At 46.5% G+C, this 26,829-nt stretch overlaps 1 protein-coding gene across 4 annotated transcripts in view; it reads right to left on the reverse strand.

The window, feature by feature from the left end:
* MYH10 (myosin heavy chain 10) overlaps positions 1 to 22,450 on the reverse strand; it is an 82,520-nt gene extending 60,070 nt beyond the window's left edge. For all 4 annotated transcript variants that reach the window (XM_015879768.1, XM_015879766.1, XM_015879767.1 and 1 more), the window contains exons 1-3: positions 22,340 to 22,450; positions 20,093 to 20,470; positions 8,698 to 8,854 (exon numbers count right to left, since the gene is read on the reverse strand). In XM_015879768.1, the coding sequence (XP_015735254.1) occupies positions 8,698 to 8,854; positions 20,093 to 20,437 (502 nt within the window). In that variant the 5' untranslated portion in view covers positions 20,438 to 20,470; positions 22,340 to 22,450. The remainder of the gene's footprint in view (positions 1 to 8,697; positions 8,855 to 20,092; positions 20,471 to 22,339) is intronic.
* Positions 22,451 to 26,829: the final 4,379 nt, after the last annotated feature.

A 26,829-nucleotide genomic window follows, 5' to 3' on the forward strand; every position in this document is an offset into this window, starting at 1 on the left:
ACTCTTCTGCTTGCCTAATGCATTCAGTTAATTATTAAATGAAGCAATGCAGAGCTGAGGCAAACCCCAGGCAGGGCTTACCCTGTTGCTGGCTGGGTACAAGAACTGCTTGCACATCTGCAGCAGAGTTCACAACGACGTGTCACTCATCCCAGAGCTCAGGCTGCTGTATAAGTGCTCCAGCATAGACAGTGCAAGTGGCCAATCTAACAGCACCCAGCCCTGGGAAAACAAACCAAGCTATGAACTGAGACCATTTCAGAAGCTGAGTGTCAGGCATTTGCAACACTAGCTTGAAATCACCCAAATTCCCAAATAGAAACTGCCTTTCAGACTTGTTAGCTAGGGCTTTATCAGCAGAAAAGAAGAAAACAAATAGATGCCAGATTGCATCCAGCCCACTTGGTGGGACTGTGGGCAGCTTCTCCATCACACATCTGAGAGAATTTTTTGTCTAGTCCTCACCAAGTCTGAAGCAGCTCAAAATGTTTTCCACAGTCAGTCTTCCAGCAGTTTTACTTATGTCCATTAGGAGAATCTCTTGCATGTTTAATTCAGAAGATAGAATGCACGTGCTAAATACATGAAGAGGAATTACGAGACAAGGCAGGGCAGCCCAGGGACAGCTTGCAGGACGAGGGCTGGGCCACAGCGTGCACAAGGGCTGCAGGCTGGGATGGTGCAGAGCCCCCAGCCTCCAGCAGCTCCTGTTTCTGCTTCACAGCTACAGCAGTGTGATCACTGCCATCCCACCCCATCAGGCACCAGGTTCAGGAGCTGCCAGGCCTCACTTGCTCTTCCCATGGCTCTCCACATGACACAGACAAGCTGCTCTCTGCCCTTGCAAGTCATTGCTCTCAATGAGCTTTCCCAGCAGAAACGAGCAACTCCTAAACCTTCTGCTGGGGCCATCCCTACTCTTACTTCTCAGTGATATTTGCATACTGCTTAACAGTAACCTAAGATTAGCGGTAGCTGGCAACCACAGGCTGAAAAGGGTTTATTTGGACTGTAGAGCGCTCAGCATAGCAGTGGTTTCTAATCTCCAGCAACCCCGCTTAAGTTGCTCTGCTTCCTTTGCAGCACAATTTTGTTTAGACAAAGATTACATTGTCAACTGAAACAATAACTCAAGGAGGTCCTTGGACAGTAATATCTGCCACCGAGGCTCACTAATTCACTTTTGCTCCTCTCCCTCCCAAACAATTAAGCAGGCACAAACCACTTAAGAGAACTGGCTGTGAACCAAGTGGGCTCTTCCTGAGTTATTCCATTCTGCCTGAACTCCACAGGTTTGGAAAGCGAGCAGACACGCCAGCAGAGGATTTTGCTGGGCTTTCTGACTGTAACACAAAGTTGAGCAGTTGGGTTTTCATCCTCAGTCACACAGGAGGACTCTGGCTCTGCTCTATCACACTCTAACAGTAGTTTTTCAACAAGCACAGAACTCCAGCACCCCACACATGTCCTGCTACCATTCAGCTGCACCGTTAAGAAATGCTCTCTCATTGTTCTACACATGTCACTTGTGATTGCCAATTAATGACCCTTTGTTCTTGCATAGGAACAGATGGGTGGGAGATGTGAGCACCATTCCCCCCTCCTGTGCCGTTTCATTTTTAGACTCGTTCTGTTTGACCTCAATTACCATTCCCATGCTGAATACAGTTTTGATAACTTCAGCTGTTCTCTAAATGTTTTCCTGACTTATTTCCTCTCCTCTCAATGAAGGGAAAGGCTGGAGCAGCACAAAGGTACAAATGTCATGTCAAGTTTGGGGCAGCAGTTTTAAGTTCAGGGCAGTAAAGTGTTTCCCAGTTTGATTCCATTCCGATTTTTAACCTGCTGCTGGACAATGAATTTAGATTGCTACAGAACTGTTTCATCCCCACTACCTCCTGCCATAGCAGTGAGAGCTCCGGCACTACCAGAGCAGTTTAAACCTCATAGTACACCTCGTGTGTGTGGCTTCTATGCTGTTTTCTCAGTCCTTCACACTGGGCTCCTATTTTTGCTGTCCTAAAAAAGATAAATCACCGTAAGCCAAGTATCAGCCTAGAAGAATTCCTTCTCCATGCTCAGGAATCTGGTTCTTGCAGCCTCACTTTTCTTTTCTTCTTCTTCTGAGTTTCCTTGTACACATCAGCTGATGGCCTCAACGCCACTCCAAAAAAGCCCAAAGCACCAAGGGCAGACAAGTGAATGGATGCTAGGTGATACCATCACTCCTGGTCAGGAAGCTAGGAAACTACTGAAAGCTTGCACTGAGATGCACTGATAATTATACTGGTGATGAGAGCCTTGGCTTGCTGGAAACCAAGAACAGAAGAACACTCAGCACTCCTCTCTGCTAGCTAAGAACTCACAGTTGCTCTTTCTTCTTGTTTCTGTGCCAGAACACAGAAAGGACATTCAGTAAATAGGGAAGTGGATGAAAAAGGAGCTACTGCAATTGCTACTGCTGGCAGTTCCAGCATGGCTGGACTGTTAGTTCAGCACTCCAGAGGAATGCAGATATGACTGACAAAAAATGCCTGTGCAAAGCGTGTATCACCAGCAGTGCTGTTAGGATGTAAAGTGCTCTCAAGGTTCAAGCTTTTGTTGTACAGGAAGTACTGCCTTCATTTGTGGCATCTGAAGGCTAAAACCAAATAAGAAAAAGCAGAAAACAGTGTTCGATTTCACAGCTACCCTGAAATAAAGTTTGATCTAAACTAAAAAAGTGGAATAGAGTTTTACCAGAAGCAGGTGCTGGCTGAGCAATAAGTACAAATGAATCATCTCATGAATGATTTCATAAGTTGGATGCACTTGCTCTTGAATTCCTGTCTGCCTGCGAGCACAGTCACAAAGAGCCGTGAGCTCAGCTCTGCAGATCTTAAAGCTATCATCATTTGGTTGCAGTATTGACCAAAGGGACCAGGGCTGGTCTGTGCAACACGGTGCCTCAGGAGAAGGAGAAGGGAGAGTGCAGAAGTTCCTTCTTGAAGTTAGGCCAAAAAAATTAACAGTCAACCACTTCAAGTAACACTTCTAAGGAACTGAGAGTTAAGAAAACAGTAGTTCACTCTAAATACTATTATGTCTAATTAAGTCTGTAACCCTGAGGTTGAGCACCAATTAGAGCAGAGATCCAAACACATTTCAACACAGAAAAAAGACAAAGGTTAAGAACTGTTGTCCAAGTGCTGCAGTACTGAAGAACTTCAAACACTAACAAAGGTGAGAAAATAAACACGTGGTAGCATACAACCTCATTCCAGCAACCAGCATCATTATTCAATTATTGCTATTGACATCATTCAGAAATGTGCTAATAGGGCACAAAGTCATCAGAACAGCCTCAGTATTGCTGAAGCAGATTTGATACCAAGGAACAAAGGAGTGAGGAGAGATGAAGTGCTGCACAATAGGTTCAGCTGACAGAAGCATTTCTCATTTCACTTCAAATTCAGAAATAATGAGGCAGAAGACTGTTTCAGCGTGATGGATTTCAGTTATTCTGCTTCATTTCTTCCTTTACAATCCTCCAATCCTCCTTCCAGACATTAAAAATCATTGTACATCACATTCCTATTGTGATTCAAAACCAGCCATCCCCACTTCCACACTGTCACAGAAGCATTCACACTGCACACCAACCTGGCTGGATAAAATGAAAACACTAAATGGTGCAACAATAAGGAGACACAGAAATCCTTCCCATCTCTTTCACATCACATCCTTTGCCACGCAGCCAGCTCTGCTCAGTCCCTGCCATCCTGCACCTTGCGATGAGCTAAAGAACACTGAGGTATCTTCTGATAACTCAAGAGATACACTGTGAAAAACATAAAGAATATTACTTGCACATTTAAGAGGTTTTATGTGCTGTTCACATAACAAGGCATGCTAGTCAGGCTTTTCACTCTCACAGCAACCTGCCATCTGAATGTGTAGAGGTCCTACAAAGAAGAGTTGCCACATTTTATTCTGAATTATTTCATACAATAAGAAGAGAAAAGCAGTTCCCAGAAGTAAGTATTTCAATGGGAATTAACTAAAGATACAGGTCAGTAATGCTATTTTACAGTGAGCAGCACTGCATCTGCAGGCACTGCCAGCTCCACCAGCACCCAGCGCTCCCTTCACCTATTGCACAGCTGCTGATAAAGCTCCCCTGGAACAGGATTAAAGGCAGTCCGAAAATATCAGCGCTAATTTAGTGCTCACCAAGACGTCCTCAGGGAAACGGGATAAAAAGGAGAGACTAAGCATAATTATACAAGAGTAATATTGGCAGGCAAGCAGGTCTTCAGTAACCAAAAGCAAACCAAGTTTGCCTTAATACATCCTGCAATGTATATTTTCAGTTTCAGTGAATAAAGAGGCATAAGAAGACAATGCCATGCTTCAATGAGAAGTACAGCAGGAGAGGAGGGAGCCTCGTATGGCAAAAGCACCAGAGAAAAGTTCTGTCACTGCTGCCTGCACAACCAGGTCAAGCCTCTGCTGTTAAAAAAGGATATAAAAAGAGATAGTCATAGAGGAATTATCATCATTTCCTAAAGAAAATCCTGGCCCTGTCCAAACTTCTGTAGCTCGGTGCCTGCATGTTTGAGCAGTGCAGAGGGACATCAGCACGTCTTACAAATTGTATTACCAAACAGAATTAAGGTCAATGTTGTCACAGGGATTAGGATACCAATTCCTTATGACCATGTCAACCGTCCAGCAGCTTTGAAAAGCTCCGTCTAGGATTCCTTTGTGAAGCATGCCAACCCCAGCCCTATGCATAAATGCATAGGATTTCTGTCTAGGGCCAAACGGCTTCAATAAGCCCAGGAGCCCCTGGGTTATGTGTACTGACAGCTCCAACATAACATTAAGAAAATGAAGAGAAAGCACAAGAGAAATCCACTCAATCACCTGTGAAGTAGCACTTAGCCTACCACTACACTGCTTTGAAAATTAATTAGTAGGGGAGGCGGAGGGGAAACCCAGCATGTAAAGCAGAATTGCACCTTATTACCTTCTGAGGTCAGGACAGCAGGTAATGAGTGCTTTCCGGAAGAGAAATCCGGACTGTCATAATCAGAACGAATTGAGTCCCGCCTGGCATTAACAGACTGCCTGCACTCCATCTTTACTGCAAGGCTTGCAGCAAAGTCAATGCTTATGAGATCAAGCAATCACTGAGGTTTGCTTTTTCCTTGCAAAGCTTGCCTCAAATTCTCAGCACTTCACAGCTGCACACCAGAGCTGAACTGGCCATCTGCAACACAGCCCTAAAAGTGATTTTCCACTTCCCTCTTTCTTGTATTGAATTAGCGTAAGCTATCACATATCTCTGCAGATTACTATTGCTCTCAGAAACGAGAGACTGGGCTTTCTGAGCATATTCTGCTTCCCCTTCTCTTTCCCCTCCCTCCCCCTTTGTCCTCCTCGATTAACAAATACCAAACCGAATTCCAGCCCATTCTGCTTCCCACTGGAGGGCAAGATGAGAGCTGACCTGCGATGATGGCTCTCCCAAACAGGAAATTCTTCACGGGGATGAGCAGTGCAGCAGCTCGATGGCTGGCAGTTTGCAGCACTCTCCATATACAGCCTTTTTGTAAGAGTGCTGTGAAGTGCAACGCCCAGTGCATATCATCAGCTTAACAAAATGGAGCACTTCAACAGCCTCTAAAACGATGAGCACCTATTCAGACACAACCTATTCAGATGCACAGGCATCAGCTCTGTTTCTGTTAACCAAAAAAACCCCTTTGCTTTCAAAACCTGAATCTTTATTTTCCTTAATATTAAGGCTCAAACAACATAGGAACCCTCAGCTCAGCAGAAATGTGGAGCTGATCTCTCACCATCTGAGCTCTGAACTAAAGGCATGAAAGGGCTCAACTACTGAGTAGCAGTTTACTTGCTGCCCTTCACTACCAGCATACGGGATCTGTGTTTGATGAAATCAGGTCGTTCAGACGCAGCTCAAGTCCAAGTATCCTGGTGATCAGTGTAAACACATCTCACCAACACCTGGAAAATTAGTAGCTATGATGATGAGAAAAGTAAACAAGATTACACTGCACAAAATACCACTGAGCAGGCCAGGAAAGTACAGCCAAGCCACTTTCATTGACCTAAATTAATGGTTAGGGTATTCTCTAAGGTTATGGCCATATTATCCAACGTAACAGCATTCCAATGGCTTCAATCTCAGTTTTGAATCCTAATAATTAAATTCCAGAAGTCAAATACTGGACTCAGTAGTCATCTATACCAAAAGAAACTAACGATGCAACAGTAGCAAAACAATTACTTGCAGTAGTGCTGGATTAACAACTCCCTACCCCCAAGTTCACTCTCCCTTTACCATCCTATCTACACCTTCCAGAATAATTACATACACAAACAGGGATGGGAACTGCAGAAACAATCTTACAACCACATTAATAACTGCTCAGAAGAAGCATCTATGTCAAGGACTGTGCTTCAATAAGGCTCCATTAGTGGAGACCACTGATGACTTCACCTGAAGCGCTGCAATGAAGACAGCTAGCTCTTGGTTAAAGATATTTCTACTTGCTAAAAGCTTCCAGTACAACCTTCCTGTTCCATCAGTTTATGGCCAAGTCTAGAGGAAAGTATAAGGAATAAATAGATTAAGGAAACTGTCAATTGTATGAACTGAGCTACGAAGAAAAACCTAACTGTCCCCACCAAACAACAGACACATTCTGTACTTGGTCTTGTGCTGCAAACTGGTAACCAAAAAAATAAGCTGAACACAGTTACAGTCACCTACTATTATGGTAAGTACAAGTTGATACTCTGAATTATTAGATAAATCGCAACTGTAACAGCTAAAGTTACTCGTAGGCTCCAACTGAGCTCCCCCAAGCACTACTTTGTTTAGCAGGTCCCATTCAGAGGCTCTGCAAGCCAAGGCCCAACACTAAGCAGCAGCAGAGCCACCCCTCCCTTCCACTCATCCCAATTCACACAAGTGTTCACCAGGCATTCTCATCACATCTCATCACAGCCCATCGCTGCTTTACAAGAATACGAGAAGCCAGGCAAATCACCAATATAAATAGTCATGTCTCATACTTCAGGCAAATACCTCCAGAGCTCTGTACTCCACCTTTCTCCCACAGCAGAGCCAACGTCTGTAAACTATTCACTGAGGACACCACCAAATCAGAAGCAGTGCTGCTTTTCCTCTTCTGCTGGAGGTCTCTTCTGATCTAACCCAATTAGGCAAGAACAATTTGCTAAGTAAAATCTTTGCCTACCAATATCTATTCCTGAGCTCTTTCTTACCTTCAGCAAAGCAATTGTGAAGGCAAACCAGCAAGTGAAATTTCACTGCCTGATTGCAATCTTTTGCTAAAATAAATAGGGAACAGTTCCATACAGGTGAAGGATACTAGAAACACAGATTTAGCTAACCTTGAAGAAATCATTCTGTAACACACGGATCCTGCTGCTCAGCTCTCAGCTATTTTTATTCTAATCCACGCCCTCATTCTTTTAAGAGAGAAAAATTCACACTATCAAAAAGCAAGCACTGAAAGACGTGAATAGAGATATATCAGTATGATAGGAAAACAAGATTGTAACCAAACATACTGTTATATGTAAGCTTTTCTTTCTTTAAAACTAGTCTCCTAAATTCAGTACAAAATCTGTACACCCAGCAAGAGCTCCAGACATAAGAACTGGTACTGGTGAGCAGATACATAGAGAGCATCTGCAGCTCAAGAACTGCTGATGTTGATTTACACTGTATGAGATCTCATACATCTCACTGTGTGAGATGACCTGTGTCTCAAGAATCTGCAATTCCAAAAGACATTGTGCTTTTAAACTGGGGAGTCTTATCCAGAAATCACTACAGATTTCTACAAATAAACCTCTCTCAACCCTATGCCAGTCTTCCAAGCAGGCGCACTGTGAGCTGTAGCTTCTCTTCAATACAAACGTACAGCAGGACACTGGAAGATATACAGGCCTGTCTCTTTGCTACACACACTCTCCTAGGCACAGTGTTTCTGGATCACTGAGGTAACCCAGTGTAAGCCATGACCCAGTACAGACAGAACCACCTAACGCTGTGTCAAAAGAGCAGTTGTACAAGTTTAATGCTTTTACTTTTTTCAGCACACTTACAAGACTGGTGGTTTTTTTTTTATTTTTATTCTCATTTTCCAAAATTCTAAGTGCCCACCATAAAGCTGCTCCACTTTGCTATAGACATAACCCATGCGAGTTTGGCGGAAAAACCCAAGCCATTACACCTCAGCTTTCCCCTTTCAGTTCCTCTCCCATTCTAACTTCATTCAAAGCCGGGGCACTTACAACTTTTGACATCAATCTTATCTCTTTTGCTTTTAGAAGTAAGTATTTCCATTACAACTTCCAGTGCCCCCAGCTGGCACAGCACACCTCCTATTGGCATCCATTTGCTTCTGTACCACAGTAAGGCAGACAGACACACCAGTGAGGGGTCAAGCTCCAAGTTACTTCTGGTCTAAAAGCTGAAGTCTCTAGGTAAGAGAGCACCCTTTGTTTTGAGTACAAGAGGAAATAGAGATTGTGTTAGGAACTACAACACAGCAGGAAAATGAACTCCTGAACTTCCAAAACTCTGGAAGTTTTAGGTGCATTGAAGAGTCGAGAATCACTGAATGACTGTAATAACATTAACATCCTTACCTTGCAGCATGCATCTGTACGCAGACTCGGATATGGCATAAATGTGTGGTGGCATTTCGTGGCGCTTCTTCCCTCTGTACATCTCAATAATGTTTTCTGAGTAAATCGGGAGGTTCTTGTAAGGGTTTATAACTACGCAGAACAGCCCTGAATAGGTCTTAAAAAAAAGCAAAGAACAAAAAAAAGGTTCCCGTTAATAAACACAGAAGTGAATTAGAAACATAAGGAGCAAGGCATTTTTCACAGGCTGTATCATATTTCTCATAGAGCAAAATTAAGGCCCTTTTGTCAAAGAACTTTAAGTACACGCTATGCACAGACCGCTGGTTTATAGTTCTATTAAAAAGCTCTTTAATTACCTGCATTAAAAGTCACTTAAAGATAATAAACGTAAATAAATATAGAAGCAGAACATCTGATCTCCTTCCCACAGATATTTAAGTCTCTTTTCTACTTATAAAGTCAAAGAATTACGGGCACCTTTTGATGTTCTGCTCTTTCAGTAACACACCTTTTCATTTTTATACTTGGAGGACCTGGAATATTGATTTACCCTGTCATCATCTTCTAGGACTCTTAAAGGAAAGACCAAGAGCTTTCAATAGAGGATAGGGATTTTATGTATCACACAACACAGGGGGGAAAAATAAACCAACTACTAAATACCTTCAGAGTTATTGCCCTGATACAGAAATATGCATTGTACTGAAAGACCACTTGTGGAAGAGCAGACTTAAGCAAAAAGAAGACATCGCATTCTTCATACATTCTTTATCTGGGACTGACAGCGGTTGATAAGAACAGAGAGCAGAGACTTGGTGCGAGTAGCAAACCCTAGTTATTTAGGCTAATATATCATTATTCTGTTATATAACTTGGATAAGGAAAAAACCTATTATTCCCAATCACTATTCTTGCCATCCTACTGTTTTCCTATGATGCCATGGCCCAAAGCAATCCCCCCTGGAGATGCTCCCCCTTCCATTCTCCCATCCTGGGCACAGGGCAGACAGGCCCTTCAGACAGCATCTGTCACCTGCACTTACAGCTGATACTGAACAGAAATAACCAGAACTGCCATCATATCAAGAAAATCATGTATAATTTTTACACTTCTCTTTGAATTCACTCTTGTTATTTCTTTTTTTTTTTGTATTATAATTAAAATTGAGTGTACGTCGCAAGTGATACATACAGACCCGTATTTCCATATGAATGAATTATCAAGATGAATTTGGAATATCAATCTCTGCTCTACAGAAGTTATCGCACAAGTGTGATACATAAATATCAGCAGTTATACATATTAATACATAGAGATGTAAAATAATCAAGCCTCCCTTTGCCCAGCTAGGAGAACAGGCAAACAAGGCCAGCCTGCAAGTGCTTCACTAACAAAGGCAAGGTAACAGGAAGACAACTTTGTACACTGCCAAAAATGAAAGCTCATAGCATCTCCCTGAACTGAGGCATCCAAGGCACAAGAATGGCTCCCAGCCTTTCTAAACCCATCCCAAGTGATGTTTTCTTATGAAATGAAGATCACTGGAGAGATTTTATATCAAGTTTTGGAAGCACATTTTAGCCATTAACACCATTAGCATCTTTAGCACCATGGGAACATTAGCAAGAGAGACCAGCTGTCTTCTGACAGAAGCAGCATCTTTCTGAGTCAGGAAGGCTTTCTTGCCTCTACAGGCTGTTAGGAGAGGGAACAGCTATAGCTAGCCCAGACTTCACTGACAGCTGCTGGGAGCCTACGTGGTGTTAAACAGGCAACACAAGAATCTTACAGCACTTCTTAATTTAAAACTCTTTTTTTACTTGAAAGAAGAGGAACTTTGTTCTTTCTGGACATACAAAGGATCCTGGAAGTACAGGCAGAAGGCAACCTCTGAACTGAGCCAGGAGCTATCAGTGAAGGAAAAGAACTTAGTGTTACATCAGATGTCCTGACTGGAAAGGAATCTCTGCTTTGTTCTGATGTGCTGGATGATAAGAACTGCACCGCCTCACCTAGCCAAACATCTTTGGTAATAATGTATGTATTTCACAAGAAAGGAAACAGATGTTATCAGCTCAGTTGACCCAAGCACAACGAACAACATATTATTAACTCAGCATAAGCAAAGGGCCTTTGGCAAGAGGTCAGCCCCTCTCTGGCCTCCCTTCCAGCCCTACCACTGCCCCTCCTGCCTGCACTGCTGCCCTGGCAGGAACTTATGAGCAGGCAATTCCTCTTGGAGGATAACTTTCAAAAAGAACTCTTAGTAATAGAATGAGTTCCCTGACCAAATGCATTCATAGCCACTACTGAGATCATAATGGAAAGGGAAGGCAGGACGGTTACTTTAATAGCATGGTTCAGCTGACCAAGGAGCCAAATGAGGTCACCCACACTCATCTACAAGCAGTACCAAAGATATGAAGATACTCAAAGACCACCATAAATCTGTTTTATCATTCCATTATTCAAGCAATGATAGAAAGCAGCAAAGCACACATCTATCCACCCATCCTGCAACCACCTGCTTCAAATCAGCAAGCAGCAGCTGTGCCAGATCTCTCTGCTATGGTCACTTTGGATGGTGAAGACCAGCTTAGTGCTGACTGCAGATGAGATCTGCCCATGAGAAAAGAATTCCTACAGCCAGGTCAGCTCCCAGCTCATCCTCTGTTCACACAGACAGTCAATTACACATAATCCAGTGGAGCTTGTTCATACAGGGTGATTCTGGAACCTTTCACCCAGCTCCACCTGGGGCCCTGCTCACAGTTTGTCACCTATCCAGCTCCACAGTCCTGGGTTCACCTCACTGGGATACACCTTACCAAGGATGCAGCTGCCTCACTAATGTCTTATGGAAGAAACTTAACAAGTTCCTGAGCTCTAATGATAACATCTAACCTGGAAGCCTTTCCAGACCACTTCCCAGTGTGATCATCACAAGAATCAGAGAACCTGGAAGGACCCCAATAAGCAACAAACTGTACACTACTTTCACCAGTGCTGAGATTCATTCATCTGGAGAATAAATTTGTATCACTGACCACTAAATCACCACCATAGGAGAGCCTTCCTACATGCAGTACCACAAGCCCCACCATCTCAATGCCCTGCATACGTCACTCCAGTCACTCTCCTGTACTTTCCCTGCAGAATCACAAGTCACACTTCTTTCAGAACACCGCTACATTACAGAGTTATTTATTTGAGGAAAGATGGCACCAAGATCCCCCAAAGGAAAGGAAACACACAAACTGAAGGCAAGATAAATAGATTGTTTAAAATGCACTGAAAAAGTTCTTTGCAACCAGGTGGAGGAGAATATATATATATTTATACTGACACCTGCCTTACAAATAGACACCCTGCTCAATAATTATCCCCAAGCAGCTGCTGCAGGTGCCCAAAGCTTTCAGATCCAGGCAAGGCAGAGTGATACCCTGAGCCTCCTCTGCTTCACAGGGCCCAAACTCTGCCAGAAGACACAAATTAGTTCCAATTGAGCACTGCAGAGCTACAGCAACTGTCCAGTCTGAATGAGGAACCAGACTTCAAGTTTCAGCATACAGGGTCTATATGTATGTACAGGTCTGTACACTGAAAAGCTGGAGTATAGATGCTTACTCACCTTAGGACTGTGTGATCAGCTATAAACTAGCTCACTGCTTGAAATACATTTCTGCTTCGCACAGGAATAGGATATAGACAATATTGAGCAACAGCAACACTGCCTGCTGGAATGCATGCTCTCTAGGCAAAGCTCCAGAGACAAATAGTAAAGCAGTGCTCTGACAGTGCACAAACTCTCCTTCAGGACACTAATTGTGCCTTTGAATATTTCCAGATGCTTACAAGCTTTAAGCCAGTAATATATCACTTAACTCAGATTTTGGTATGCTACCCCAGACTGTAGAGCTCAGCCTGCTTGAAAGCTATGGTATATTCCTAGCAGTAAGCAACCTGAGAAAGAGACAGACACATGTATCTGTCAGGCACTGAGCATCACTGTTTGTGGTCTTGAAGTGCAGCTTACCAGTGCCACACTGGTAACAGGAAAGAGTTACCTCTCACCTTATCTGAACTCTTCAGACACAAAAGAACTGAGTTTCACCTTCAGGATCACTCCTACTGATTGGTACCAGTGCTTCAGAGCAGGAAAGGCTCCCAAGTGCAAAGCCACATCAAAACTTTGCTGTGTATGTACCTTCACAGTGGCAAGTGTCCAAACCTTTGTACAGCTCTCTAGCTTAACAGTCCAGCCTTGCAGTTCTTCCACCAAGGAAAATGCTGTTATGATAGCTAGGTTGGTGCCGACATCAAAAGAAGGCCTCTGTAAAGAGTGGTTTCAGAGCACAAGATGCAGGTCAGTTCTCTAATGGGAGAAATGCAACAGTTTGCCTCACTACAGTATCCAAGCTCAACACTTATCTGCAGTTCCTCAAATACAGAAAGTGATAGACATAGTCCACTACAACGTAAATAATTAATCTGAAATAAGCATCTGGGTATCCCCTACTGCTAATTGTAGTGCCTTGCCTAGAAAACAAGACCTGAATCACATGTTTGCAAATGATTTCCCATTTCCAGATAGGAAAGCTGCAACACCACATCATAGTTCCTCTGTCCAGTTTTACCTCCTTAGGTTGCGCACCTGCTGCCTTTCACTCTCCAAACCTTACTCAAGCCTCTGAGCTGGGTGTGTTTCTCACATACAGCCTTACTCCCCCATGCAGCGAGGTAACCTGAAATTCACACTGTACAGAATGGGATGTAGCTCTTCAGCACCCTGAGGGGTAGAAGCCATAGGCTGTGGCCTGGAGATGAACGCATCCTCCACCAGACACAGCTGCAGCCCAGCCAGCATCTGGCACAGCACCATCACCCCCAGCCAGAGTAGTTGGCAGCCTGGAACCTGAATTAACACAGATATCTGCACAAACTGCTAGCTCAAATAATTCAGTCCTATTGGCATTGGCAAGTAGAGGTCAGAGACACTGGAAAGGGTGACAGACACAATGGAGCAGCATAAGCCTCAGCCCGACAGAAGCTGGGCTGGATAGGGACAGCAGCCCTGACTGCTAGCCCAGCAGCTGAAGGGCAAGATCTCTGCAGGGATGACACAGGGAACACAGCTATTAAAGCAAAAACACCGCCCAAACTGGAGAACAGCACAGCCTACAGATGTGCTCTGCAGCCAGCACTGCAGACAGGGAGCTCACTAGCATTACACTGTCACATTGACAGGCCTCAGACTGTTTAAAAAGAGGGGAAAAAAAGATAATATAACTTGGCAGCACAGGTTATGCCCCACCCAGAGCTCCCCACTCAGACTGACAGCAGCGTCACTGAGCACAGCGTGACTGCCCCAACCACACTGAGCCTGATGGGGAAAACATGATCCCAGCTCACAGCAGGGACAGGGAAGTATTAATATCCCCTCAGCAGGCTCTGCAGGGCTGTACAGCAGCGCCCAGCCCACCTCAGGCTGCCTGCTGCAGGCACAGGGCTCAAAGGGCTCCCTTGGATGTGAGCAGTCAGCTGAAGGAAGGTACTGTTTTACCAGTCCATAAACCAAACTACTGCACCTCTGTAGGCTGCTGTGCTACCACTACTAAAGGAATCACATTATATTTATCAAACTTTGTATCCCTTCTTGCCAAGAGACAAGATACTTTAATACACCTCCCAGAAACATCTTGGATTTCTCTTACAAAGTGTAAAGCTACACAAAACTCAACTTGATCACATTTATGAATCTTCCATAAACCAGAGTTAACCTCAAAACAACTTCTGAGGTCAAAGCAGCCATCAATTCAAACCCAAAGCATCACTGCATGTTATCGAGTAGCAGAACTCACACAACTGGTTCATGCTGAAGCAAAGCTACAGACCCAAGGTTCCTGCAGGGTCTGCTGTTAGCAGTGTGTAACAAAGTGATCTGAAGTTCTCCCATCTGGACCAGCGCAAAAATTAAAACAATTAGAACACAGCAGCTTATATAATTACACTGACTGCTCTAGGTTATGCTCCGGCCTCACAGGAACAGTGGCATAAGAAGAAACAGGTTACAGCTGGAGAGCTGCTCCCCACTGCAGGTTCTGGAGCTGGGACTGCAGCTCATTTATTGTTCTCCCCCCTCTTCTGCCCCGATAAAATGGAAAGTACAGAGGGGGGGAAAAAATTGGGCTGCAGATCAATTTATGGAGGTAACACTTATAAGAAACATCAAGCAAAGTGTTTGTAACCATAATAATGAGCACATTTTCTTCTTCGCTGGTAGGAAAAAGAAGTGTATGTAGAGAGCAGTAGTTAGCAGGAAGGTTCCAGAAGCCTTTGGAGTTACACAGCTTCCAACCCTGTTGGAAAAGTCTTTGCTAAAATGAAACTGAGTGGTGGGTGGTGAAATGATCCATATTTTGAGTTCAAAAGACTTCAGAGCTGGATCCTCAATGTGCCTCAGCATCCCCCTGTTCTTCCACAGGAACAGCAGAACTGGGTTAAGCACAAAGCCAACAGTATCTCAGACAGTGGCTTCAATCCTTCTGACCAAACAAGGTCAGGAAGCAGTTATTGCCATGGCTTGTGGAATATCAGTAAGCCACATCGACGTCCCCTCCCTCAGCCAAATACAGCCCCACAACTCAGACATGAGCTTTCTTCTCTCCTGGAAACACAAACCTGTGCAGGATCCATCCTGTTTAAGTTCACTTGTTCATTTAGAAAGAGTCCATTCGCTTTAACAAAATCTATGTAGGTAAGTTGGGCAAGAGGTTCTCTTTTTCCCTTCTATTTTCCATCAAGGAAGCATTGAGACAAAAGCAGAGCTTCAAATTGCTGGTAGGTTTCATCCACTACAGTCTCAGGACTAGTACAGTCATCAGCTTGATCCTTCCAATTCCTGCCCATGCTGCAATATTGCAATCAACTTACCATCCACCCAGCAGAATGGAGGTATTTACACTCCTGATCTCCAAGGTCAGCTGCATTTGCACTTACTGAAATGCTTCAGAGTGACTTAAGAAATTCGAGATACTAGAAAAGTTGCATCCAGACTGCTGGCTACCAAAGCACTGAAACACGTCAAGTGACCAGGAACAATCCTGACCTGCTTTGCACAGGTCTTGAAGTGATGTAGCATACCTTGAAATTCACTTCAATTCAAAGCTCATGAAAAATAAAACCTTGCTCTGAAATGGAAGGACTCCCAGCAGTGTGAGATTAGTCACCTACAGAAACTCTCATCTTTCTAAGTACAGACAGCAGAAAATGGTAAAAAATAGAAGTAAAAACCACACATACATATGGCAACAGTTCTCTTCTTCTCATCAGCCATGAGTCAAATTGGATAGTAAGCTCTGCACAGAAACCTAATTTCAAACATAACTGACGTGACTGTGTATAATCTATATATAATCTTTATGAATTGTGATCTTTAATGCATTGCTGATAATGAAGCACAGATGAAGATGGAGAAAATGTTTCCTCCTACACCAGAAACTCCTCTGGAGAACTATTTGTAGCTCTCCATCAAAGCAGCTCTGTATTTTCCCCTCCATATTATCAAGCACAGAACCTCTTCCCCCTGCATTTTGCTTCCAGATTGAATTCTGCCTACTTGGTGATCCCCCCTGGCAGCCCCATCCCTCCCAACCAAGCCAGACTTCCATTTCAAACATCCCCTTTGTCCCAGGTCTACAATGGAAGGTGACAGCTCCAGCTCTGACAGCCAAAGTCACAGCTCCAGCTCCTGCTCTGAAGCAGCAAACTGACACCACAGCTGTCTGAGTCACGAGTAGCACAACTCCTGAACCCCCCCAGCTCACAGCACAGCAGGTCAACAGGCAAACAGTGAATGCCTACATTCAAACATCATGCTGGGCTGTGTGGAGGTCAGAAGCTGCTCAAAGGGAACCCAGAACCTCATGAAGGTGAAGCTGACAGACCCTTACAAGAGGTTCTTCCCAGTGGATGCCTCTATTTTAGCATTTGATTCAAAGACTTTCCCTCAGCCTGCCCTCTGAAATCACATCTACCTGATGTGACTTTGAAACAATGATCCAGAGCTGGTAGCTAGAAGTCTTGTAAAGACACGCATGTAAAAATGCTACTGCAAACAAAGATGTTCCCTCACTCAAGCTAAAAACCCAAAGCTCATGACCAAAGGCACAAGGACGCTGAAGAACTGGCATATAACCAGTCTGAGCCCAGTCCTATTGATCCAAACCATTCCAAAAGCCTCTCAGCCCTTGGGGATTCCCCTGGGTTCCCTCATGACCAACTGCCCCCAGCTCTTGACCTACAACAAGGAAGGGGACTACTAATTACCCATTGAGGCTAGGGTTAAGACTGGCCATTTCAGAGCAGAGCAGGCAGCCTACAGTACTAGAGATCCACATGATGCAGCCCTACCAGAAGAAATGCAGGTATACCTAGAAAAGCGTAAGATATGGATTTTCACCATAGAATCAGCATGAGCACAGATCACCTGTAGATTGTGTGGGATCATGCTTAACTGTCCAGGGTTAAGGAGAAAAGTCCTTGTACAAGAAGCCATAATGACAGGTTTGCCCCATTTGTGTGAATACAGCATGATACAGAATAACTTGCAAAAATAATAGACTTCCTTTAGGAAAGATATTGTAATATTCTTTGGCCATGCTGAAAACAAACCTTACAACAAGCAGCAGAACAGCTGATGTTAAAGATGGAGGCTGAGCTTACCACAGTTCATTCTCCAACCACTCTTCCCAGCAGATCCCGTACAAACCCTGCGACCTTTTGTCTTCTGTGCCATCATGAAGAGATCAGAAATGAAGGCAGGACTGAGTACAGACAACACACTTCCACAAACCATCAGTCTCCAGTTCTCCATTCATACTCACCACCCACACAGTAATGACACAACTCAGAGGCCAAGATTATCTCTGGACAGATACCAGAGATGCTACAAGTTCCAGGACTCCCCACCATCCCTCCTAGATGCTGCATGGATCTCTTCTCGATGAGACAAGCACCAGAGCTCAGCTCACACAACTTGGCACCTACTGGATGTAGTCAGCACGTCCTGCTCCTCTACTAGTTCCATTCTGAAGAGGTAACAGATAGATTACTAGACTTGCCAGTCAGATTTAACAGCTCGTTTCCTTTCTAGGGACTGAAAGGAAATGACTCCACACCAGTGGACAGTCTCACCTTCTTCCTAGAAAGGCAACTCTGTATGTTACCAGTTAGGAATTAATAGAAAGCACATCAGATTCACCACCACTATTCTCAGCTGTTCAAGGTCAGCACCAAAATGAACATCAGTTTGGTTATTATCAGAGCACCTGGGAATTCAAACATGACTTGAACTGATTCTTGCCATGGTCAGTTTCCTATAATTCACTTCATCTTAACTCTGGCTTTTCATGCCAGATGCACATCAGCAGGTTACCAGGCAATAGCAATGGCTGCTGGGTGTGCAGTCAGAAGCAGTGATGCAGGTGCAAGGCTGAGGGAACATAGGGATCCTTGAGGAAGACCAGAACTGCACTAAAAATCCCATCAGCTCAAGGTGCTGCTGAAGCTCCTATTCTCTTTGCCAATATTCAGCCTCTGACTGCGGTTTCCCCCCCTCCTCCACAAAGTAAGCAGAGTTTTAACTTTAAATAAGCCATTATTCCAGATACATACTATTCTTGGTAAAGGCAGCATCCTCCAGCAATGTTGCTGTGGCTCAGACCTTCAGTTAAGGCCAACAAATCCATTAGCTTCTTGATCCCAACCAACTTCCAGCACGGGGGCGGGGGAGGTCAGCACTAACATACGGATGCAGTAATCCTCCTATGTGACAGCAGTCCCTCAGTGCCAAGGAACCAAGTTCCACAGCCTGCACCTCCACAGCTCAAACATGAAAACAGAAAGCACCATTTTGGGAAGCAGGAGAGGGGTAGAGACAGGTGAGCTGCACATAATATATTACAAACTCCAGTATAGGACAAGCTGCCCCCTGAGCAAGACAGAGAGGCTTTTGGTTTGTCATTCATCCCAAGTAACACAGTAGCACATTGGCCTATGTGAAGAGTGACAGGCTCTCAGCACCATCCTCCAAAAACATCTGTGGTTACATTTCAAGTATGGAGCCCTTAGAAGTCCAAGCAAGCACCAATCTAAGGTCTACACCTTTTAGCTCTCATTATAATGAAATATTAGTAGAGAGGATGTAATGACTTCCAAAACCAGCACTATGATTGATACACACACAATATTTGGCTTATCAACTTGTTTACTTTTAATTCTCAATCCGGTCCTTACCAATTACCCATTCAGTTTACTTATAAGCTTAAAGGAAGCATTCCAGAAGCATTTTTTTTTGCTGAGCTCAGCTCTAAGTCTCTTGGTGGAAGGCTTTGGAATAGCAAAAAGCAAAAACCCACACAGAAGTTAACGCAGAAGCACAGGTATGAAGAGTCCTATCAAATCAATACATTACCAAGGGTCTGCTGGCACTTAGACAGACAGAAGTGAGCCAACTAACTAGCAGAACTACATAAAAATGGATTTAAGCTTCAGAACAAGCACTTATTAAAATGAGCCAAGTGTTTAAGCACATGTTCCAGTCACTTGAGACAGAAGGGCTGTTTGTTGAGCCTGAGTTATCACCAAGAGCTACGAGGCACTGTGCAGTCAGCCCACCAAGACAAGGGGCTCCTCTGAGCTGAGAGCCAGACAGCACTCAATGCTGCTCAAGGAAGACACAGCACCAGTGGCTTCATGATTCCTGACTCAAAGGAAGGATGGCAATAAACCAGATCTTTCAATGAGTGCCGAAGAAGAAAGCTGGATCTTATTGATTGTAAGCACTTGAACACATACTTTCCTGGCCCACTGAGCTGATATTAGACATCCTGCATTCCTAGCACTTCCCAGCTTTTCATTCACTTCTTATTAGCATTTTTAATAAACGGCGAGTTAAAACAAGATACATGTTTATTCATCTGAGCAATTAAAGAGCAGTTATTCAGCAAAGTTCGGTTTTGTAATCTCTCAGTTCAAACAAGCCATTTGATACCATTCACTGTATCAGTTAAGCATGTCTGAGGCAAGTGCTCTAATGAGCCGCATGAGCTAAGCACCCGGAGCTGCCATTTAGCATTCTATTTTTGAAAGATGCTTGCAGAATTATTTCCATAGGAGAAATCTTTATTATTTGGTTTATGACACCAGAGTTCCTGACCTGCACACGGCATGGAAAAAGACACGGGGCTGATCCAAAGGACACAAAGCATTTACGTTACCAAAAATCAGAGCCAAGACCCACTTCCTCCATTTCACATAAAGAAAGGAATGGCAATCAGATAAACTTTAGCTGAATGAGCAACTGTAATGAATCCAGTAATTAGTACTTACATAGATGAGCCCAGAGTAATAGCGATCCTTTAAATTATGCAACACAGAGGCTTCATTTAAACAGGTTAATTCTGCCATGTCTTCCACCTTTGAGAACTTGGGGGGATTCATCTTCTGAATGTCATCTTTATTGACTAGCGCTTTCTTTCCATTCTCTGCCAGTTCAACCAACACTTCATCCCCCTTCTCCTCCTTGATGCTGGCTGCCTCAAAACCGTGGCGCTCTGAAGGAATCCACACCAACTTCTTGGCAGTCCAATCAGCCTGGGTGGCAGGGTTGTAGATGACAGCCCTGTCCACAAAGAGGTATCTCTCGGGATCTTCCTGCCCAGATCTCTGTGCCATTGTGGGAAGGGAAGGTGTCCTCTATCAGTTACCCTGCACATCGCAAAGGGATAAAGAAAAGCAAGAAGCATGTTACAAATTGAACATACAATCCATGAACAGAGCTGTGACACCAATTAAATGGGCTGCCTGCAACGTCTGCATCTTCCCTTGGGTGATGGCATAGCATGAAAGCTTTCCATAGCATTAAGCTGCTATACAAGTGGGTGCCCCTATCTGCAGCAGCACTCTGAATCATTAAATTACTGACCAGACTCAATGATCTTTCACACACAATCCAGACCCACTAGAGTACAAACCAAGTGTGGTTGAACACCAGCTATAGACACTGCAGCAATGGCATGAACCATAAGAACAATAAACACCTTGGTAGTTAAAATAGGAGAGGTGGTATTACTGTACTACATTGTACTATAGCAAATATCATAAATAACTAACACTCTACACATAGAAAGAGCTGAATGAGTGACACCAGCCCGTTTACTTTAACAAAGAGTTGACTTTCAACTACAAACAAGAACTTGAGAAGCTCCAACAAGCCTTCAAGCTCATCGTCATCCTAAAGCTTTAAGACTCCACATTTCCACAGCTCACTTCTGTTGCCAACTGTGAACAAAATGACATTACCACATTAAAAATAAGGAATGCCTCGGCTCTCCAGTTTACCTTGAGGCACAAGACAGCGAGCTGAGGAGTCACGTTGGATTTTCCAGCAGCTTCACAGATTATTTGAAGGTGAATGAAAAGCTGCTGATAGGAGCTTCGGCAGGCTCATTGTATCTAATGGCATCAGTTTAGGAGGGAGGCCATAGCACCCTCAGTTAACAACGCTGCCACATCCAAAGCCTGTGGGTCTAAGAGCAGCAAGGTCAAGGCTGTCACCTGGCACAGGGTAACGCTGCCTGATCGTGCAGTCCCACTACTGATGGGCAACGCTACCTGAGCACATGGTGACCTCTCCCAGCAGGAGAGCTGTGAAAGCAGGGAAGGCTTTGCAAACCTCATTCGTCATCACACCAAGGCATGGACACACTGCTGGCAGTTCTGCAACGCATCCAACGTGCAGTTAAGCACAATGGTCGCTCCTCCACGCACATCAAGGAGAACAAACCTCAACGTGAGTGCACCAAAATCCCGGTGACCGCCGACTACACACCGTCTAATTCAACCCCAGAGGCGATGACTCAACATTTAAAGTATTCCATTAGAGCCTCAGCGAGGAGAACCCCGCGGAGAAAGGAAAACGCCGAGAGGACCCTGCGTGCAATAGATACAGCCAGGAAAAAGCAACGAGCGGCCAAGGACGGACACGAGGCTTTGGGAGCCCGCACCGCCCCAAGGCCTCACTGTGCTGCGGGGACCGAAATGAATCGCGGCCGGTCTCGGCCCGCGCCCCCCGCCCCGCAGCGCCGCTCCCAGCCCCGCGGCGCCCACACAAAGGATCCCGCGCTTCGCCCCGCGCGGGGCCGCGCCGCGAACAATGGCATTTACATGGGATACCCAAATGAACGCGGTTCCCACGCACGGATCCGGCGCTGCTCAACGGGAGGAGGGATAACAAGGGATCTCGATCACCGAGGGATCCAGAGGGATCCCCCCCCCTCCGGCACCGAACAAAAGGGCGCGGGTCGGGGCCGGGCCGGGCGGCCCGCGGGACCCTCGGCAGGGCCCGAAGGACAAAGGGCAGCGGCCCCGGCTCGGCCCGGCTGCGGAGCGGCAGAAAATGGCCACCTCCCCTGGTTGCGGTGCGGCCGGCCCGCACAAGGGGTCTTTGTGTGCCGGACCCGCGCCTCAGCGCCGCCTCCCGCCGCACCGATCCCGGCCGCCATCCCCCCCCCCGTCCACAACCAACCTCCCTCGGCCGCCCCACGGAGCGGTGGATGCCGCTGCCCCCTGCCCCACCTGTGTGTGCAGCGCCGCTCCCCGCAGCTCGCGCCGCCCGCCGGCTCCTCAGCCCCGCTCCGCTCCGCCCCCCGCCCGCCGCGCGCCTTTAGCGCCACACCGAGCCCTCCGCCCCCCTCTCGCCGCCGCCTCGAGTCCCGCCCCCGCCGCCGCCGCACGCCGCGCGCTCATTGGTTCCCTCACACGTCCGTCTTCCGCCGCTCGCTCGCCCATTGGCCCGCCGCGCGGCCTCTCCGCGGCCACGGCCATAGCAACCTCCGCACGCTTACCCTCCAAACCCCGCCTCCTCGCTTCGCCCCGCCCCGCTGCTCTCATTGGCCGCTCGGTTTTAAACTCTCCTCTCATTGGGCGCTCGCCACGCCCGTCACGGCGAGCCTCGCCCCGCGCTGCAGCACGCCCGGCGGGGGGCGCGGCGCGTTCACGGCGCTGCAGCGGGCGGTGCGCGCGGTGCCGCAGAGCGGGGCGGGAACGCGCCTCCCCCTCAGGAGGGACCGGGCCGGGAATGTAACACCACAGCAACACATCGCTATACAGTAAGTATAACACACGGTAAGCAGAGCCGTGTGTTGGTGTCACATCCAGCATCCCGCAGGCAGAACAGCCTCATCCTGTGCCTTTCCCTGCCCTGCTTTGTGTCTGCATTAGGACACACCCCCAGGGCCCACAGCTCCCTCAGGATCCCCCAGCCCCGCTAAGCAGGACAGCTCAGCACCTTTCTGGGTCAAACTGTCCTTGGGAACTCCATGTACCGAACAATAACGAGCCAGAATTAAGTATTTAATGCAGGATCTGTGCTGACAAGGGACATGGCAATGAAATCCTTGTGAATCTGGTTTCTAATTCAAACCCTGGCTCGCTGTGGCTGATGCAGTTTCTTTCCATCCCTTTCAGTCTCCATGCAGTAACAAGGTTTCGCTCTCAGCCATCTCAGTGGTGAGATCACATCGTGCCTAACGCACTTCGATACCTTCAGAGAGAAGGAAAAGGCAGAAATGCTTTATTACACAGCTTCAAAACCCAGGCAGGTATGTTTATAGCAATAAAATAAAAGCTATTCTATAGTAAAACGACTTTGTATTAAACATGTTTGTGGCAGGAGCTTGGAAATTCAAGCCTTGTGCTTAAAGCTTGAGATTCAAAGCTTCCCGCAATGTAACAAAGCACAGTAAGATGAGGTTACACTTTATTTCTTCAGGCACGCTGCCCTGTCGGGCTATGCTGTTTTTATTATCATACATGTCAATAGGAAACGTTCTGAAACAGGTCAGCACCAAATATGAGCTTCATTGTCTCACCCACCATATATTTGAGGCCTGGAGAGTTGAAAAACTTAACTAAATAGGGAATGGAAAGTCTGCTTCTTACTCACAAAGGGGATTGCACAAGAGTTTGTGGGACGGGCTGCTGTGAACCTGATGTCACATCAGCAAAAATAGCCACCTCTGCAGCGACTGAGGCAAGGCCCAAGTGGCAGAGGATGGGTGTTCTGTCCCAGTGAGCCTCCAACAAGCATGAGGCCATGTATGATAGCCTGTGCAAGACACGGGGTGTTCTGCAGAACTCCAACTGGTGCCTTCAGAGGAGAACAGATGACAAGGAGCATGTGGGATAAGACTGGCTCCTATCAACCTGCTGCAATCATACTGGGAGCGAGACCCAAATGGGGACCTGTGCTCACCCGCTCCTTGCTTCCTCTCTTCCTTCCCCTTTCTTCCATCCATCCCGCTGGCAAGGAGCAGAGGTTGGGAAGGTAGAACAGGATTTTCACCACCTCGCCTTCCACCCCCTGCACAAGGCTTGGCATGTGTTTCTCTTCCCTGGAGGAAAAGGAGGGCTTGTTCACAAGCCTGTTAAAAAACCCGAACCCTGAGCCTCCCTTTCCCCGGGAAGCAGGAACGTGTCTGTAAGATCTTTCTCCTCCTGCACAGCTCACCATGTCTGAGATTGGCCCCAAGCTCCACGCTGCAGGGCTGGGAGCTTCTGGGCACTGCTGGCCAGCTGGGAGCAGGCAGATCCCCAACAAGATCCTCCTGTCATATTATGTGCCTGGATGCAAACAGGATGAGCTTGTCACACCTTCCTCACCTGATGTGAAAGATTGCCCTCTTTCAGATGCAGGGTTCATTGGCAGTGTGCTCCCTCATGCGCCATCTCCATTGCCATGAGCAGGGCCGATATGTTTGTATCTGTACAGCAGCTACCTTGGCTGCCCCAGCAGTAGGTCCTATCTACACCCTGGTTATCCACTCCCCGCCCTGCCTGCCCCTTTCCCACACTGCCACAACACTTTCTGATCTGAAATGAATGCCCCATTCATAGCTGAGCAAACCCAGTCCTGAGATGCATCATATCCAAAAGTTCCCATATGCAATGCCTCGCTATGCCCTCAATAAACTTGGCTGTGTTAACGAGCAGAGAAGCAAAGCTGGGACACAGGTACAGGGCTTATGGTGAGAGGGTGAGATGCTGAGAGCTGCAGGGACACTTGGGCCAGTCTGTCTTGAGCTGCAGGGGGAGCCCTGGACAAAATCAGTGGCAGGGCAGGACCAGCACTAGGAACTGAATTCATCACTGCACATCCCAGCTCCAGAAAGAAAACCATTCCCAAATCTCACCTTGTGCTAAGACACCACCTCTTTCAACTCTCCCAACTCTATAAAACCCAAAGCAAACTACAGCCTTGCAGCACCAACCATCACCCATTGCATGCGGCAAGTAACAGCGTGCAGGCTTTGCCATGGTGATCTTGGCGTGCTGGGGAGTTTCCCATCTTCAGCCAGAGCCTCCTGCCCAGCTCCATACAGCCTTTAATTGGAGTTGATTTACAGCATTTTTATTGCTGCCGACAGCCAGCAGTTGGCACAGCAGGCAGCTTCAATATTACTTTTGCATTTGTTGTTGAATCACCAGTTGGAAAGTGATCATGGGGCTTTTTATAGCCATGCTGCTGCCTGCTCACATGAGCATCCTGGCACCCTGACCTTTCTCTGGGCTCCACATAAATAATTCTGGCCCCTGGGCCAGCGTCCAGGTATCCACCAGGAGACCCAAATTCTAGTTGGGAGGTGCTTGTCCTCCTCAGTGCTTCTAGGCTTGGCACTGACTCTGCCATGCACAGGGCTGGGGCTGTGCTTGGGAACAACCCAGCTGGGATGGTGGCCCCAGGTATCCCCAGCTCAGGCACATCCCAGTGCCATCAGCACAGAACAGTGCAGAGGAGCACATCCCAGCCACCCGCATCTCTCATGTTTGGTGGGATCCCATTTCTTTGAGTTATGTCTCTTTTGCTGCCTAGTCCTTTCTGTTTGTGCTGAGACATCACTTCTGGGTCCTCCGGGCATGAAGGATCTCTGTCATCACCCAGTTCACCAGTGTGCAAGGGGTAAGATAAAAGGGGAAAAGGAGGTCTCTTTCCATTATCACAATGTTTTATCATACCACACTCACAGGTCTGGTCTGTACAACACAGCTGGTCTTTATAATCCTCCTCTGCTCCTGTTTTATCTTTGGCTTCAGAGCAGGACAGCTGGAGCTCACAGACACCAGCATCCTGCTGCTGGCTGAGGCCAGCTGAGAACCCCTTCCCTGAAGCCTATTGATGAGTGCAGTGCATCCAGGGATGCTCCTGGGGATGCTCCTGCCAGGTGCAATCCTCCATCACAGGGTCACCTATTGCAGCAAATCTCAGCCCACGTGTGCCAGTTGGTTATGCAGTACAGGGAGCTCCCAGCACAGCCCTGGCAGCCAGGCTCACCCTGCGATGTAGCCCCCAGCCATGATCTAATTCAATTTAATTCAATCCCATTTAATGACTGACTGAACCCTACCCGTTTAATTAGCAAGCCAATATTCAGCTATCAGCGGTCATCGACCTGGGAAGGGTTTGGCTGGTGTGCCAAGCCCTGGGCTGGATAGAGGGGATGGGAAAATCAATCTCTGCTTCGAGTTCCCTGGGGGCAAGGATGAGCAGACCTGGGAGCAGTCAACCCTCAGCACATCACCAGGTTGTGAGCTCTGAAAATAGAGCACGAGGAGTCAGACACAGGGAAGGGCTGGAAGGACTTGGGTACCACCAAATGGCTCCCAGAGAGACTGAAACACCAGCCCTGTGGAAGCACTCCCATGGGATGGCAGCAGGGGCTCAAAGAGCACAGCTTCCCAGGAGGCAGAGTGCATTCAGCATGGCCATGCTCCGTCCCTATCAGCATCACCCCGTTCTCATGGACATCTCAATACAGCTTCATTTCTGTGAGCATCACTGTCTCCCCATTCCCACAGCCATATCCTCAGTCCTCTGACCATCCCACAGTCATCCCTTTCCTCTGATCATTGCCCCATTCCCATCATCACCCCACTCCCATGGCCATCTCCCATCCCTGTGATAATCTCATTCTTCCCATCTCCACGACCACCCCCTCATTCCTGTGATCTTTCCCCCCATCCCCATGACACCATCGTGCTCCCATACAAGTAGCATTCCCATTTCCCAC

This window comes from Coturnix japonica, chromosome 18 (genome assembly GCF_001577835.2).
Source record: "Coturnix japonica isolate 7356 chromosome 18, Coturnix japonica 2.1, whole genome shotgun sequence".
Lineage (NCBI taxonomy): Eukaryota > Metazoa > Chordata > Aves > Galliformes > Phasianidae > Coturnix > Coturnix japonica.